The 18,529-nt window shown below is 36.0% G+C and overlaps 1 protein-coding gene across 1 annotated transcript in view; it reads left to right on the forward strand.

Annotated features, from left to right (window-relative positions):
- Nucleotides 1-7,633: 7,633 nt before the first annotated feature.
- Nucleotides 7,634-18,529, forward strand: part of KLRD1 (killer cell lectin-like receptor subfamily D, member 1) — a 34,068-nt gene continuing 23,172 nt past the window's right edge. Inside the window, exons 1-2 of the mRNA XM_012732342.1 lie at nucleotides 7,634-7,710; nucleotides 11,764-11,864. Of these exons, the coding sequence (XP_012587796.1) occupies nucleotides 7,634-7,710; nucleotides 11,764-11,864 (178 nt within the window). The remainder of the gene's footprint in view (nucleotides 7,711-11,763; nucleotides 11,865-18,529) is intronic.

The following is an 18,529-nucleotide window of genomic DNA, read 5'->3' on the forward strand; positions in this document are numbered from 1 at the left end:
GATGACTTCTAAATTGTCCTAAAAGAAGCAATTATTCATGCTGTGGTCACTTTAATTCAGCATTTTGTTTGTTTGTTTGTTTGTTTTGTTTTCTCTTGGGTTTTCTTGTTTATGATTCTCAGTAAAGGATCACCCTTTTTTCTGATTATAGGAAACATTTCCCTAAGTATCATGTCTCATTTTTTAGAAGACTCACTCTTGTGATTGTGGCTCACATGCGTCATAAAAAAGACAGAGTGTGGGGGCCTCCCTGGAACACAAGGGGCTAAGTCTAAGTCTCAGGACTATGAAACCATCCACAGCCACTGAGCACAGTTCCATCCCCTGCCAAGGAGCTACTCACATAGCTCTGAGAGCTCTCCTGTCTCACCTGCTGCTCCCCTCAGCAGTGTTTCAGTCAAACTGCCTGTTCTGCTCCCCAGTCTGTCTCTGGTGAATCCTCTCACCCCTCACCCCTGCATACACCTCTGGCCCTCACCCCAGCTCTTGTAGATATTAAATAAATCTTTAAAAAATATATCATTCTGATTCTAGTTGTCTACTAGAAGCACTAGTCATATAATTGAGGCTTATGATTTGATTTGACCTTCTCATCATACAATGTGCTTTTGTGGGATGAGGAAACACTGCATTTATTTTGCATATCAGTCAGGTGGCTATCAAATCAAAATCATTATCACTCTTGAATAAGGTGAGAATTAGGAGACACAGGAGAAACAAATTTAAATTACATGATGATTGATACAGAGTAGAAACTAAAAACCTTTCAAAACATTTGAAGTCCGAAACAAATAATGAGTGATGTTTCTTGGAGACTGAATTTTGGGCTTTATTTAAGGTCACTGTTTTGCCAGAGCAAAATTTGCATATGATCTACATGTATGGAAGAGCTGTATTACGAATCAACAATTCTGTTTGTCTTCAATACCAGTTCTGCTCCAAAGGGCAACTGATTCTCATTCTGGTTTTTCTATTTGTATCAGTTTTCCCTGTAAATTTTAGAGTTGTTTCATTGCTTTTCCAACTCCAGATGAACCTTGGACTTCTTTTACCTCAGTAATCCAAGGTTTATTATATTCTTTTCTACCAGGTTATATTCTGTTTATTAGTTAACCGAATAGCATTAATTTTAGTAGCATTATTACTTTAATCTTCTGAATTACTTTAATCTTATTGGATTTAATGACAACAAGGGTCTGATGGTGTTAAACAGGAGGGATGTTCTTAGGAAATTACCTCCAGATGCTGAACTTCCCCTTGGGAGCAGGGTGAGCCTTGCACTGTCCTTAGGGTGACTGGAGAGCTGTTGCTGGGTGTCCCTCAGCTCCATGTGACTCAGGTGCTGGTGAGGGGTTGTGAGTGACAGGTGAGCATCCCCAAGGGAGTCTCTCTGCTCCCACCTGGTCCTGTCCTCTAAGTAGTGCCCAGACCAGCCCCTCTGGCCTCTGGCCTCTATCCTCACCCCTTTCACCATGAGCTTATTCTCCATTCTCTCATATTAGAGGAAAACTGGGGAACTTGAAATATTTTTTTTCACATATTTTTTTTTCTTTCAGACATCCTTCCCCAAATATGCTCTCCATATTAGAGAAGCAATCAGTTGGGATATTTATATGTCGAGTTCTGAAGCTTAGTGGTGTGAGAGCAGGTGGCCCAGTGTGAAAGAGGACCCCAGGCACTCAGAGACAGACCTCCACCTGCTGTAATGAACATTCATGGGGGATGGAAGGAGGGGATGATGGTCACTGCCATGAGGGAGGATGATTCACTGGGGGTGTCTGAGCATTCACAGTTTCTCCTTGTCCATGTACATGAAGCCAACTAGTTCCCCAGGAAGCTAACAGAGGATTGCATTATCAAATAGGCTGACAAGCATTTTATACGACTTTACCCAGTATCTAGTTTTACTAATAACTGCAATGTTATGATGATTGCAAGACACAAAGCTTGAACATGCAGCTCTGTAAAAACTGCCCACTATACCCTTTCTAGCTACACCAGGACACACTCTGATCCTGCGGAAGTGATTGGGGTCTCTGGATACCCCTGATCACGCTAACATTTTAAAATCAGTATGATCAAAATAATTTTCTCATCTGAGCTTTTAGGAATATAGGCTACTATATTAGGTTACTAGGTTCTGTAATGTTGTATAGGCTACTATATAGCTACTAGTATAGGCTTCTATATAGGTTACTAGGTTCTGTAATGTTGTAGTTAAGTTACAGGGCACCCCAATGTGAATTGGGTTGCCTGTCTGTGGGTCCCAAGATTCAATCATACTGCGGACAAACACAAAAAGTTTCACTAATGGGCTTATTTACAAGGAGAAAGGTAAAGGAACAACCCAGGGAAAGAGAGAAAAATACAAGTTAACTAGAATGTCCTACCAGTTCTGCTGACTTGGACTCCACCAGCACACTGAAAACTGATCGAGAGCCAGACGACCAGCCACAGACCACCAGGCCAAGAGACACCCGGAGCTCACATGTTGGGTTTTATCCTAACCTGGCTGCTCCACTCCACCCTTACATTCCAGCGTGCTTCTCATTGGCATTGATGAGATTTGTAGTTCCAGTATCTGGATGGGGGCGGAATCCAAGAAACCTGTATTTGTTACAACTCCACAAATGTCTTAAGTAACTTTAGTTTCTTCTCTTCAACTCCTTTTCTGTATTTGAATGATCTTTGGTTACTGGTTCAGCACTTGCTTTGATCCATGTCATTAGTCGGTTATGGGGGAGAAGAGGTGTTGCTTGCCCAAGAGAATTTTCCTAAGACAGAAACATCTTCTGGCAGGACACCTAACATTTTTTAAAGTAAACTTTTGTGTTGTTCTTTAAAATAAACTTATGAAATGAAAAGTTTCAGGCTGGGTTCTCTCTGAAGCAGAGCCTGAGGACAGTCTTTGGGCAAAGTTAATTTGGGTGTTTCTGGAATAAATGTTGGAGGGAGAGTTGGTATAGGAAATGAAGAGCAGGGCACAACGTGATGTGGTCTCTTTATGTAGCTGGTAGAGGACATGGGGTGCTCACTGTGACTGGAAATTTTGGACACGTGGCAAAGCACAAAGTTCAGAATTGCCTTACTTTAAAGTCATACTTAAAGTATGTTGTTTATCTATGTTTTAGATTTATTTATTTATTCATACAGAACTGGGGGCAGGCCAGAGGTGGGGGGGGGTATGTGTGAGAGGATTCACCAGAGACATAGTGGGGAGCAGAACAGGCAGATCTACTGAAACACACCGCCGAGGGGAGCAGTGGGCTGGTCAGGAGAGATCTGCTGTGCCAGCTGAGTCACCTCCCTGGGGAAGGATCGAACTCTTGCTGAAGCAGCTGCTGAGAGCTTCCATGTGCTGCGCTTTAACCTGTTGTTCCACCAGGACCTGTACTTAAAGTATGTTAATAGATAATACTAAACCCTGAGATTCCTTGGCTGGAATCTCAGCCAAGAGATACTTGATGGGCCAAGTATCATTGGCCCATCCCCACGATACTTGCTCAGCACGCTGGACATGTGAGGACAGCAGGAGTTCCGCAGTGACAGGAGAAAAAGCCCAGCAGATAGAAAACAGATGTCCTTGACCTTAGTTCACCAAATACCCAAGGGGGATGGGTGGGCCAAGGCTTCTGTTCCCAGTAGAGATAGGGGTGGCGACTCGAACTCTGGATTGGCAGTTCAGAAACAATTAAAGGAAGGTGTTAAATTATACCTTTTATTTTGCCTATGACTTGAGCCTGGAATTCTCACCTTGAATACAATTTTGATGGATTTTTACTTCCCAGTTGGTAGATTAAGATGAAAAAAAAAAATACAGAAGACATGATTGATGATTGACTTTCATTTTATTAAGGGGAAGGATGTCCTAAAGGAATTCTGCCCCCCTATGCCAATGATTGGAAACTACAACTCCCAGCAGTATCAGGGAGAGAACTGTGAGGACCCAAGGGCGGAGCTAAGCAGGCATTCTGGGACTTTGGGGGATAAATAGGAAGCCATTTTGTCCAATGGTCTCTCTCACTGGGGAAACGGTGCTCGGGACCTCCTGACAGGAGGCTTTCAGTTAGTTACCAGAGCTCCAAGTCAGCAGAGCTGGTAAGATATTCCAGTTACTTTGTATCCCTCTCTCTTTCCCTGGGTTGTTTACTTTTCTTTTCTCCTTTAGTAAATAAACCCATTATTGACCCTTTTGTGTGTGTCTGCAGAACAACTGAATTTTAAGCTTATGGATGAGGCCCCATAGACAGACAGCCCAGTTCACACTGAGGTACCCTGTAACAGTTTCATGAAATGATACTGAAAACCTAGAATAACTTCTAAGTAAAGGCAATACTATTGTGTCAGAGTGTAGTAACAAGCCGGTCCTATATATTGTCATCAGTTTGTACCATCCCAAAGCAAAATGTGAAACCCAAATTCTAAATTATTTAGTTAAAGCAATTTTACCTGGGGCAAGAAATGAGCAATATCTGGTTGTTTTTGCCAGTTCAATTTTGTTCAGCATCAAAACTGAAGAATAGACTTCAAATAGGCAAAGGATCATTTATAAAATCCCTCTTTCAACTTGAATTTACACAAAATCCGTATAAAATTTTTTCTGGTTTATATTTTCTGGTCAGGAATTTTGTCTTTGAACAACTTTGGTGGTTCAGTTAAAGCAGTTTTAGAGACACAGTACAGATTAAAAAGAGGAAACCTGACTTTATGTAAATGAGAAATCATATCCTTGATTTTCTTCTTTGAGTTTGAAAATCTGCTCTTTATAAAAAGTTTCATCTATGACAATATTATTGTTTGGTCCCAACTTCTGTGACTGGCCGCAAGAAGGACAGGAGGCAGAAAGGCTGAGCAAGCAGAGTTTACTGCTCCTGGACAGCAGCTGAGACAGAGCCCCGAGGGTGGGTGCGAAGCTACAACCAATTCAATAAGGGGGAAAGGGTCTTTTATATAGATCTAGGTTCACATTCCAAAGGTGACTCATCACTGTGTCCCCTGGTGCTAGGCCCAGTTCCTCCCACCTGAATCTCCCGGATGCTAGGCCCAGTTGACTGTCAGTTTGTTATCCCCATATCAGGCTTGGATGCAAGGCTCAATTCTTTCCTTGTCAGTAAATCTTTGGTTCCCAACAATTATAACGCTTAACAAAATTCTACCCCTACCAAAAACAGTTTAAATAAAGAGCTTATTCTGCTCATCTGGCCTGCATTTGAAATGTCCATGAATAAAGTAGTTCTTCTGAGCACAAATTATGTAAATTACGTTATCAGTCTATTATATGAATGCGTTAAAACGGTACACAACTATAATAATTAAAACATTGGGAAAGGTAGGGATATGAAAAGGTTGTGGTCAAGTTCAAACCCATCCAGGGAAAGTACCCTGGAAGTCAGGTGATGGAGGAAGGTTTGAAGGTTAATGTGATTGAGTCACTAAGGGTGGGCTCAGGCCAGCTGAGCTGAGGCTGTGGATCACAGGTGTGTGTGTGTGTGTGTGTGTGTGTGTGTGTGAGAGAGAGAGAGAGAGAGAGAGAGAGAGAGAGAGAGAGAGAGAGAGAACGAATATGAAACAGTAACGGGAGGATTCTGATTCTAACTTTTTGATCTCTGCCTTCCCAAGCTGAGCTAAGGAAGCAGGGGACTCGAGCACAGACTGATACAGGGAAACACCACCACTCTGTGTAAAGAAAATGAAAACCCACATGCCATATAGACTCAGAGAAATGCCCTGATTTAAATTTAATTCATCACATGTGTGCTGTGGGGAAATTACAGCCTGAATTTCAAATGTAAGTCACCTTGACAATTCATGATGCCTTCATTGTCTCAACTGATAAAATTAGTATATTTATTTATCTTCATTAATAAGCTTTTTTCAAAACGAAATGAGCTAATGTAAACAAAATAACCTGTGTTTAGCACAAGATAAATAATGAATGTTTATTATTATTAAAAGTGGAATTTTATTTTACCAAATATTCTCACTTTGGTATATTCACTTTTCCACAATTTCCAAATAATTTTTAAATGATTTTAATGTTCAAACATTAAAAAAAAAAAACCCAAAACCTTTGTTGCTTTTGTGATAATCAAAAGGTTGCCATTACGCAATTATTGTGAGAATTTCCTGTGCTGTGGTTCCAGAACATTTTAAAGGCTGGTGATTTTGCTGCTTCTTGTTCATACTATGCATCCGAGTCTCATAGAGGTGGGTCAAGATAGTTGTTTGAATGAACAACTCTTCTTTGAAATTTCTGTCCACATGACTTTGCCTTCTTTAGCTGCTAGCTCAACTTCATGATCCAGCAAACCTCCGGCCTACCTCGACCCTGGAGCACATTTCTCATTTCTCATGGCAGGTATGTGTGGCATCCCTATTAAATTAAAAAAATGAAAAAAACCACAAAATTTATATTATGATGATGGATATTCTGTGCAGTGCTTTAAGAAAAAGTGGACATTTTTAGGCTTCTCTTTTTCTCTTTATTTTCTTCCAATGCTTCACTGCTGAACTAGCCATATTTTGTAAAGTTACTCCAACAGCTTAAAGAGTGACTTTCAATAGAAATAACTGAATGATTAGTGGGAACTAGTTTATCAGGTTAAATTGTGACCTACATAGTTTGAACATAGAAGTATAAAGGGAATGACAAATATTAATGACAATGTTTAAAAATGTTTTTTTCCCCAAATGCATTACTTATATTGAGACATTCCACCAAACACTGAGATTAATATTTAGAAGTATTCGACTGGTCATGATGACACTGTCTGGGAGTGTGCTAATGTTAACACAGAATCTTCTAATATTCTATTATTTTAGGGGAGACATGAGAAAATGTAATACCTTGTAAGAAAAGTTTGCTTAAGTATCATTATACAAAGTGTGACAAATAAACGCAGATACCCATGGTGTTAACCTTTTATCAGTTCCAGGGTGACTCTGTCTGTTTTTTCCCATGCGGCTTCTCCAGGGCTCTGTATTCCTGCCATTTCTCTGACCTGGTATGCAAAAGGAACATAATTTTCACAGGGACAGGACATGTCACACAAAAGAGCTGGGACTAGACAAACTCGTTTTATTTCTAAGTCAGATTCTTACTGACTTCAATACCCTTGAGAAACAACATTATAAGTGGATGTTAAGTTTTCTCATTTACTTCTAAAGAATCACGCTAACCTGTGATTATTTTTTATTTAGAGATTAAAGTAAATACCTGTTACCTAAATCCAGAGGACTCATCTTTGTGTCTGTTGTTCTCTTTTTACTCCCAATCACCAAGCTATAGCCCATATATATACATATATATATACACACACATATACTATACATATACATATATATGTATATATACATATACTATACATATACATATATATATACATATACTATACATATATATATATAGTTATTTTGGTGGGGTGCTGAATGGTATGGCCTTACATTCCAGCATTGCATTACCAGGAATGTTGAGTTACCTAACCAAAGGACCTCTAGAATTTTTCTCCTGTTGGTTTCTGCTTTGAAGAGTGTGTGCTTCTGTTTTTTTTTTTTTTTTGTGTGTGTGTGTGTGTGTGTTTATTCTTTCGTTATTATCCCAGTTCTCTTTCTCAACAGGTTTTCGGTATAACCTATGGAGGTGGATTTCTGGGATCTTAGGAGTCACGGGCCTTTCATTGATAATTATTTTGGGAATTTTATTGAAAAACCGTAAGTTTTTATAGGCAAGTCTTAAAAACAATCAAAACTCTGATAAGGTCATTAAATATTAAATATTTAATTTTGCTAATCTGTAATACTTTATTTCATAAACCTGTATCTAATTAAGTGAATTTCTAATCAGTTCTTTCAGCATTTCCTCAAGAAAATAGTAAAGAAACAAGCACTACAGAACCCTCTACACCATTCCAGAAAGGTAGGTTCCAAACTCTTGAGAAATGTTAAAACTTCTTCCATCACTCTAACACTTCCATCAAACCTCATAATTGCCATTTCTTTTTGTGATGAGAACATTTCAGATATACTGTTTTCACCAACTTATGCATATATGATACAGCTTTTGTTAAACTATCATCAAAATGCTGTGTAGTAATTTCCAAAAATTTTCTCATCTTGTAACTTGAAGTTTATGCCCTTTGACATTCTTTTCCTCATGCTTTTCTTTCCTCCCAAAATCCTGGTAGCCACCAGCCTATTCACAACCTCAGTCCCATTCATTTGGCAAAGATTTGAGTGCTTACTGTGGGCGATGACTTTTATTATTGAGAATAGTAAATGTTTAAGGTACTGTCATTGATAAACTATATAATGGGACTTTAAACTAATTTTAAAATTTATCTTCATTATGTTAAACACATATCAAAATTCTCCCAAATACACTACACTCTTTTGACTGAGGAAATAAACTAAAATGTTTTTCTCATCTATCTCTTTCATCTAGCTTCTCTTAGTTACAGCAAAGCTCAATTTTAGTGATTTACTCAAAAGAGTTTTCTTGTAACTATCTCACCCCTGCATCATACAGTATGCTATAAGACTTTTTAACACTCTGAATTACTTTTGTTTACTTACCCTTATCATCAACAATTTCATTAGTAAATGATTGGGAATTATATAATTCTTACTCTATTGCAAGAAAATAATCTCCATGAAGAAAGAATCATGATCGACTCATTCACAGCAATATTCCCTGAATGGTGGAGTATATAGTAGATTTGCAAAGAATATTTGCAGTGAAAAATGATTGTCTTGAATGAACAGCACTGAAAAAACAGAATCCCCTGTGTCATCGTTTATGCTATATTTTTCCTTTAGGACCTGACTGCTGTTCTTGCCAAGAAAGGTGGATTGGGTACCAGTGCAGCTGTTACTTTGTTTCCAGTGACTTAAAAACTTGGGAAAAGAGTATGGATTTCTGTCGTTCTCACAATTCCACTCTTCTTCAGATGGAAAGCAGAGATGAATTGGCATGTATTTAATTCTGATTTCCCACACTTACTTTGACTTAGAAAAAATGTAGTAAGTAATGAATACTTTGATTCAAGATTTTAATCTGATAGGGAATGGATAGTTAGATTTCAATTAATGACTTGATAATTTTCTTTTTTTTAAAGATTTATTTATTTATGCATACAAGAACTGGTGTACAGGCCAGAGGTGCAGGGGCAGTGAGAGGATTCACCAGAGACAGAGTTAATTTTTTAAACTTTGAAACCGACATTATAAAACCTACATCTAAATTCTAACAATGATGTTATGGGGTAAACCCAATTTCAATTCCGGATGAAGTACAAAAAAGTCTTAGGGAGAATTAAAATAAGAAACAGTAGCTCACTTTTGTTCAAAGAACAACTTTATAATTTTTACTTCTTTAATTGAATTTTTAATTTCTTTTGTAATTTTATATGGTAACATTAATCCTGAGATAAAATGTGGATAGTAGTATTAGAAAAATTCTCTGTCAGAGACTCTTTGTCCCCGATCACGGATTATTGGGGGGCAGAACAGGCAGGGTCTTAAGGTGGGAACTGTATCAGAGAGTAGAGATTACTAGAAAAAGGGGAAATAAAAGGGGAGTGGGTGTAAGGAAGACATGGGAATGGGAGTTGGGTGCAAGTCTTCCAGCTCTGCCTTGAGCAGAGGTTTATCTTATACACTTTAGGCAGGCAGGCTAATTCATTAGCATATGAAATGGACTGAGATGACAATCACCTTTTTTCTAAGAATAGTCTGGGGTCCTTTGTTTTGACCTTTAGTTGCGATTATAACATTTTAAAATCAATCTATCAAGGTTAAAACAGGTACATAGATTTACAAAGTTTAAGACTAATATTACTATATTTACCACAGTGAAGATTAATGAAAATAAAGTCCCTTAAACATTATCTATTACGTAATGGCTTTCATTCTCATAGAGACATCTTAGGGGGGTAAAGTGAGGGCAGGAAGAGGAAATTTCTTGTAAATCAAATTAAGGTAAGGTTCTTTGAAAAACTTGTTAGAAAGTTAGGTGAGTTTCCTTGAAGTCTAGAAGGTAAAAAAACCTGATTCGCTCTGAATAGGAGACTTGGGTGAATTTCCATATCTAAAGACTAGATAGTACAAAGCTTGAGTGGTTATTTAGAAACTGAATAGAAGGCTACGTGAAATAGTAGAGTGATAAGGTTTGGGTTTTTCTCTCTCTGGCTGTGAGAGACTTTGCAGTAACAGCCATTTGTTTTTATTAATCAGCCAGTTGTCAAATCACTTTTGACTTTAAGAGGAATTTCTCACCCTGGTGCAGTACTAGCTTGTCAGGGCCAGGTAGCGCCTTATGAGGCTGAGGCAATCCAATTGTTAGCTGAAGGTTGCTCAGGATATTTTGATATTATGATTATACAAAAAAGGGAGGTCATAACATAAGTTAGAGTGGAAAGTCTGATTTTTCACAGCACTTCCGTCTCTATCCGGAATGTCAGTAGATAGAGGTTGCATAGCTTGTGTCAAATCTGCACTTATTAAAAAGTAAAAAAATCTCTTTGCACTCAGAACCTGTGCTGAGTATTGACTGAATAGGTGTATTTCCACAAAATTCATCTCTCAAGACACTGTTGATTTGGAGTCAAATTTGATCGATCACTGCAAGGGGAATGTTCCAAACAATTCTAATGCCCTTAAGAATATTTTTCATTCCTTCAAAAAGTGAGATTTTGTGATATGTTCTCCTCCATACAAAATTAAGCCTGATAAATGAAAAAATAAGAGACCTGTGACCATATATATGTATATATATATATACACCTCATAAACTTCATGTTAAAACACACTCGCATTGATTGGAAGACTGAATTTGATGTTGAACTGACTTTGTTAAACGTCACATCCCAAGTTAGATACAAATAGGTTAATATGTTTATCTGTCCAAGCAGCATTTTCTGAAGTCCACTAAAAACTTTTTTTGGATTGGTGTCCGCTACAGTGAGGAAAAACAGAACTGGATGTGGCTCAATGGCTCTGTTTTCTCCCAACACATGTGAGTTACCAGAAGGCAAGAATTTGCTGTTCTCTGGGTTTATTTTTCTTTGTCAACAATACTTTAGCAATACTGTAGCTAAGTTAACTCGTGTAGATGTAAGAATACAGAGAAGAGACTAGATTCAATAGAAACAATAATTTTAGCCATCTCTAGAATAATCAATTTTATCTTAGAATGATATGAGGTTTGTATCTTTGTGACCATCTAAGGGCTTTTGACATAAAGTTTTGTTTTCTTCTCCTTAGTAGAAACTCTGAGTGTGTGTATACAGAGGTATATTCTTTGGAGTTGTCCAGAGAAAACTGTCTATAATTTCCTTTATTCTGCTGGAGCCCAGTATACTCAGTATTCTCCCTTGTTTCAATCATTCTGGACATATTTTGTATATATTTTTAATTTCTGTATTTAATTTTCATTCATAAACATGGAATTTGTATCATTATATAAAGACATTTTCCCCCTCTGATTTATTTTCCTAGATAAGTCAATATATCTTTAAACAATATAGATGAAAAGGATATTATATATCAAAACTATTCATAATAAGGCAAAATAAAATGCTATTGATTCCTGAGGCAATAGCTGAGTTTTTATTATATCTATTCTGAAATTTGGAAACTGGATTATGAATAAAAATACAGAAGCTTAGTATATTAATATCTCATTAAAATGCACTGAAAATTTCTATCATTAGTAAAAAGCGCCATTTTGCCACATTCTGTTTTCCTATTTTTATATTTTAATTACAGATTTCCATTCCTTGAAACTCCACATAAAGAGAACTGCATAATATACAGCTCAAGCAACAGTATTTTGGATTATTCCTGCAATAACACAAACCGTTATATCTGTAAGCAACAATTTACTTAGGTGTATCTTGGTGTGGAAGGGTAAAGTACTGAAGACCTACTTAAAGAAAGATGCTTTTCCACATATACTTGCTAATCTACTTCAGGATATGGAAAGGATTTCAAATTGTATCTCATGATATTTTTGTGTACTTAAATCCATGAAATTTGTGTAGTTATAACTATTATTATAAAGTATCAAAATAAAGATTTTTTAAAAATTTATTTATGCAAACAGAACTGGAATACAGGTCAGAGGTGCAGGGGCAGCGAGAGGCTTCACCAGAGACAAAGTGGGGAGCAGACAGGCTGATTTAGGAAGTACACTGCTGAGGGGAGCAGCAGGCAGGTGAGAAGAGGTCTGCCATGCTATGTGGGTCAGCTCCATTGCTAGGAATTGAACTCATGCTCAAGTGGCTTGAGCTTCTTAGTGCTGAGCTTTAACCCTCTGCACTACCAGGGAGGGTCCCAAAGTAAAAACTTAATTTTTACTTACTACATAATTTCAATATTGTATTTTTAAACTTTTTATACATATATTCTTATGCAAATTTTCTTTGCATAAGAAATATAAATTTTCTTTGCATTTTACATGAAAAATTTATATCAACATTCTTTCAGTCCTTCATTTGGACACACGAAAGACCTTCATCTTCAGTTTTCCAAAAGTTCATTCTTTTGGTATGTCTATATATCTGTATGTTTTTATTTTGATAATTTTATTGTTTTGTATCTTAATATAGGGCCTGCATTTAGATAATTATATCCTCTATTGGCTTCATAAGTTTTATAATAAGTTCTTTTCAGGGTTTGGATGTTCACGGCTATTAATTCTAGATAGAAGTTTTCTGCTCTCTCTTTCTTCACCTGAAATACACTTGATGCTGATGTGACATGACAATGCTTCACTAAACTTTTATTGCAGTAAATTTTATTTGTAATATTTTATAGGTTTCAAGTGTACAGTAGTATAGGTATACATATATTCACACTGTGTAATGATTGACTCCAAAAGAGCAGGTTTTGTCCCCCACAATAAAATTCACCACTGTTCTAACCCCCACTTTCCCCAAAGTTTACCATCCCCTGTTCTTTAATCCCTGTTAGTAACCACCAGTTTGTTCTTAGAGTTTAAGCATATGTTTTTGTTTTGTTTTGTTTGTTAGTTTATCCTTTCATGTACCTGTTGGTCACCTGGATCTCTTTGTTGGAGAAGTATCTATTTGACCTGATCAATTTTTTTTGTACTTTTGTAAGATTCTTTATATATTTTGGATATTAACTTCTTGCCACATACCTGCTTTTTGAACATCTTCTACCATTCATTAGGTGGCCTTTTCATTGAATAATGGTTTCTTTTGATGTGTAGTACTTTGTAGTTTAATGCAGTTTAATCTCTGAAGTGTTTGTTTCTGTTTCTCTTGCCATTGTAATGAGTCCATATTGATATTACTATCACTGATGTCAAGAGCTTACTCCCTATATTTTGTTCTATCTAATATAGTTTCTGGCCTTTATTCAGTTAGAATTATAATGTATAATTTTGTGTATATTATAAAAAATAATAGTTATTATTTCACATGTAATGTAAAATGAATGTAATTGTACCATTTCCCTGTACCACTTAATAGAAAATATTTTCTTTCTGTACTATGTGCTTTTGGCTTCTGTGTTGTAAATTAGTTGTTATATTTGTTGGGCTGTGCATTTGTGTGTCAATTTTCATTTCAATACTAAGCTGATTTGATTGTTATTGCTTTGTAATATAGTTTCAATTTTGAGAATATGCTGCATCTATTTTTCTCCTTTTTAGTCAATATTTTTGCAATTCAGAGTCTTTTGTGGTCCCATATAAGTCTGAGACTTTTTTTTATTTTAGAGACATTCTGTTAGAATCATGATGAAGATTGTTTATATTTAAATATGTGTCTAGCAAAAATGACCATTTTAATTTCATTAATTATTCCAATTCATGAACCCAGGACAACTTTCCAATTTTTTTGTGTGTGTGTTTTTTACTTCTTAATATAAAATGCCTTATAGTTTTCAATGTATAGTTTTTTTGACCCCCTTTGTTTAAATTTATTCTTTTGTATTTTTATATGTTATAAATAGGATTGCTTTTTACAATTTCTGCTGGTTTTCTGCTTGCCTATAGAAATGCAAAATATTTTATATAGATTAATAAACTTTTAATTTATGGTATTCTTTTAATACTTTTAACAATTTTTAGCAGTTTTTGTATTTTTTAATGTACATTATGTTTTCATCTGCAAATAGTGACAATTTTCTTCTACATTTTCTTTTTGATTTTTTTGTTTACTGCTTCAATTTCTGCTTGTAATTGCTCTGTTGAGGTTTTCTATTCAGGTTCTGTGGCAGAGGGTGGTATAGTTCTACGAATTTGTCTAGTTCTTCTAGGTTAGTAAATTTGCTGGCCTACAGCTGTTCACAGTAATCTCTTTGATCTTTCATATTTCTGAAATGTCTGTTGTAACTTCTTTCTGTTCTGATTCTATTTATTAACATTTTCTACCATTTTTTCTTAGTGATTCTAGTTTCATCTACTTTTTAAACTTTTAAATTAAAGAACCAGGTTTTGGTTCTATTGAACTATCTATTGAACTATCTTTTTTATTTCTATTCTTTAAATTTCTCTTTTTTATTATTTCCTTTTGGTTTTATGTGTTCCTCTTTTTTAAGCTCTTTAAGTTGAGAGGTAGGGTTATTTACTATAGCTCTTTTTTTTTGTTTCTTGATGTAGGGTGTGTTACTATGTACTTTCCATAGGACCTATGTCCCACACATTCTATGCTCTACATTTTCACTCGTGTCCAGGTATTTTTCAATTTCTTCTTTTTTTTAATATTTATTAATTCATGTATACAGAACTGGTGTACAGGCCATAGGTACAGGGGCAGCGAGAGGATTCACCAGAGACAGAGTGGGAGCAGAACAGGCCTATTGACTAAGTACATTGCTGAGGGGAGCAGTGAGCGGGTCAAGAGAGGTCTGCCACGCCATGTGGGTCACCTCTGGGACTGGCAGGCATTGAACTCATGCAGAAATGGCTTTAGCTTCTTAGTGCTGTGCTTTAACCTGCGGCGCCACCAGAGAGGGCCCCAATTTCTTCTTTAATCCAATAGTCATTCAGTAGTGTGTGATTCAATGTCCATATGGTAGAGGCTTTTTCCTGCTTTCTTTCTGTGGCTGATTTCTAGTTTGATTGTTGTGGGGATCAGAAAACAGAGTTGATATGCCTTCAGCTTTAATGAATTTTAACTCCTGTTTTATGACTCAATATGGGTTCTAATTTTATTGATATAGATTTTTGCCTTTCAACATATTATTTATCCTTGGGAATCTATATGGGCACTTGTGAAGAACATACATTTTGTTTGGGATTGGAAAACCAGATATCTATTGAGTTTATCTTTTCAAATGTGATGTTAGCTACTGACTATTGAACTAGCTAACTATCTAACAAGCTGATTTATGGTAAGGTTCTTTTTCCGTTCAAAATTCCACAGTGAAGCCTACAGTCAATTAGTTTGATATTTTGTTATCTCAACTTGAGATACTTGAGTTACTTGAGATAATTGGTTAGAGATCTGGTTTGTGGTATTTGAATCTTCAGGGAACTTCTGTTTGAACTTCCCTGAAATCAAGTTTATTTATACATAAATCAACAAAAATATGAACAATTTCAACCAAAGATAAATCTTGTCTTCATGACAAGATAGGGACATTGGGCAACTTGTTCTGGAAATTATGTGGTTCTTAAATGCTCATTTGAATTATTATTTTCCTATTGTATCCCATCATTTGCTTTTATTAAAAGTGTTATTTGAATATGCTCATTGGGATCTATGATTTTTTCCCCTTTCTAAGCCTTGAAACCTTTGGAATATTTAAAACTTCTTTGTTATTTATAGAATATTGTACCTTGTGAAACTTTTCTATTTATATTCTAGTGCAGGGGTTGGTGAACTTTCTCCAGAGAAGTATACAGTAAATATTTTCATAATTGTGGACAAACTCCTGTTGAAGTTACTAAACTGCCATAGTAGTGCAAAATGAAACATTCATAAAAGATAAATGACACAATACTAGCAATAAAGGATTGATCACAAAGATATACAAAGAACTGATGAAACTCAACAAAAATAAACAACCCCATCAAAAAGTGGGCAGAAGAGCTAAAAAGACACTTCTCCAAAGAGGAAATGCAGATGGCCAACAGCATATGAAAAAATGTTCAACATCACTTGTAATAAGGGAGATGCAAATTAAAACCACAATGAGATACCACCTCACCCCAGTGAGAATGGCACAACTTAAAACAACTAGCAACAACAAATGTTGGTGACGATGTGGAGAAAAAGGAACTATTCTGCACTGCTGGTAGGAATACAAACTAGTACAACTACTATGGAAAACTGTTTGGAGGTTTCTCAAATTGCTAAAAATGGAGCTTCCATATGACATCCTACTCCTAGGTATCTACTCAAAAGATACAAAACCACTGATTCAAAAAGACACTTGTACACCCATGTTTATTGCTGCTTTATTTACAATAGAAAAAAAAATAGGAAAGACATAGAATCAACCCAAATGCCCAAAAGTAGATGACTGTTTTTAAAAGATGTGTTACATATACACAATGGAATATTATTCAGAGATCAAAAAGGATAAATTCATGTCTTTTGCAGCAACATAGATGGAGCTGGAATGGATCATGCTTGGTGAAATAAGTGAGAAAGAAAAAGTAAAATACTGGATGGTTTCACTCATAGCAGGAGCATAAAGGACCACGGGGAAAAATAATAATAATGAAAAACTATATACCAGAGACATTTTATAGGGGCAGAGTGGGAATGGGATCAAAAGTGGAGTGGGGAGGGGCAGGGAGTTCACTGGACTAAGATTTTCTTTCAGCATGCCCTTTCAGCATCTCCAGAGACACAGAATCACAACTAAAGCAAGTTCTAACAAAGCTCTTCTCCAGTTTCTAACTAAGTGCCATGGCTAGGGGAAATAGTCCTTAAAGCCTGGATACAGGAGATATATGGAAAATTCAATTGTGATGATAAATTTCAAAAATACTTAATATATTCATAATATAACATAATGTAAGCATACATTACAAAACATAAATAAGAAAGAAGTAAGAAACTTCGAAAGCTTTCTTCCCCTTTGTCTTTAAGCTTTCTTCCCCTTTGTCTTTAAGGTTATATTAATAACCACATTTGTATAGCTCTTTGCTTGTTTTCTTCTTTTTTTTTTTTTAAAGATCTATTTATTTATTCATACAGAACTGGGGTACAGGCCAGAGACGCGGAGTGGGGAGCAGAACAGACAGATCAACGAAGTACACTGCTGAGGGGAGCAGCTGGCGGGTCAGGAGAGGTCTGCCTCGCCCTGTGTATCTCCTTCGGAGCAGGCAGGGATCGAACTCATGCAGAAGTGGCTTACGTTTCTTAGTGCTGTGTTTTAACCCGCTGAGCCACCAGGGAGGGTCCCTGCTTGCTTTTTATTTTTTATATTTACTTATTTTTTACATCGTTCTTCATTTTGTGCATTTTTTCATCTCGGTTGTAATCCCTGTGGACTTCCCATCACCATTTCACCACTTTTTTTTTTCCCCCCTGTGGAAGAACCAGATAAAAGAAGAGATGGGGTCTCTTGGAGAAGTGAGTGTGAAAGCAAAGAAAAATTGGAGAATTAAGGAGCCTAAAAAAAGGGAAGAGGAAAAGTTAACATCTTGTTTTCCTATCTTATATTATTACAATTCAGAAAGGAAGCATCACAGAATATAGCAGAACTGACAGAAGAGGGAGCTCTGTCACTAGAAAACTTGCCAGGTAAATGGAAATTAATAGAATCTGCCCAATATATCCATATGAAACATTTTTCTACTTGCACAAAATAAACCACCAAGGAAGAAACAACCACAATATTTAAGAAAACTGCAATACAACACTGCAAATTTAATTCAATATCTTTACATAGTTATTTAAAAGCAGAAATTTTAGAAAATAACATATAAAATGTTGAACATAGATTAACAAGGCAAATGGAAACAAGGGCAGGTGTTCAATCCTGATAGGAGGCAAAAGAGAAATTACTTACAGAGAATGAAATGTTACAAAAAGACACTTTTAATGTTAAACCACCCTGCTACCATATAATTACATGTGTAGATAATAGTGATTGTTTATATATTCCTAAGTTATTGGGGATGTAAGATAGCTAGATAACATTAATAAAAGGCAACTTTAATATCACTCACAACTTGGATGTAAATTAATAACATTATAGAAGACTTAAGCAAAAAGTCAGAATGGTAAATATTTTGGATGTAGGTTGAACACTATACACAGATAATTGCAAATACACTTTTTTTCTAATATACTTGAGTCATCCACAAATATATGAATACATAGAACTCTTGTAAAAAGTACACTTGAATGAATACATCTATGACACTACATAATGGATGAAAAGTCTTATTTGCCATAAAAAGTGAATTATGTGTGAATGAACTAGAATTATTCAAAATCTGTACAAACACAACGCAAACACACTTCAGAAAGGTGAACTAATTGGCTTTACTTAACAAGGTAAAGCCATCTTATTTCTGGCTAGACCTCTTCTTAAGTTTAAG

This window comes from Condylura cristata, unplaced genomic scaffold (assembly GCF_000260355.1).
Source record: "Condylura cristata isolate star-nosed mole 26May11 unplaced genomic scaffold, ConCri1.0 scaffold00034, whole genome shotgun sequence".
NCBI lineage: Eukaryota > Metazoa > Chordata > Mammalia > Eulipotyphla > Talpidae > Condylura > Condylura cristata.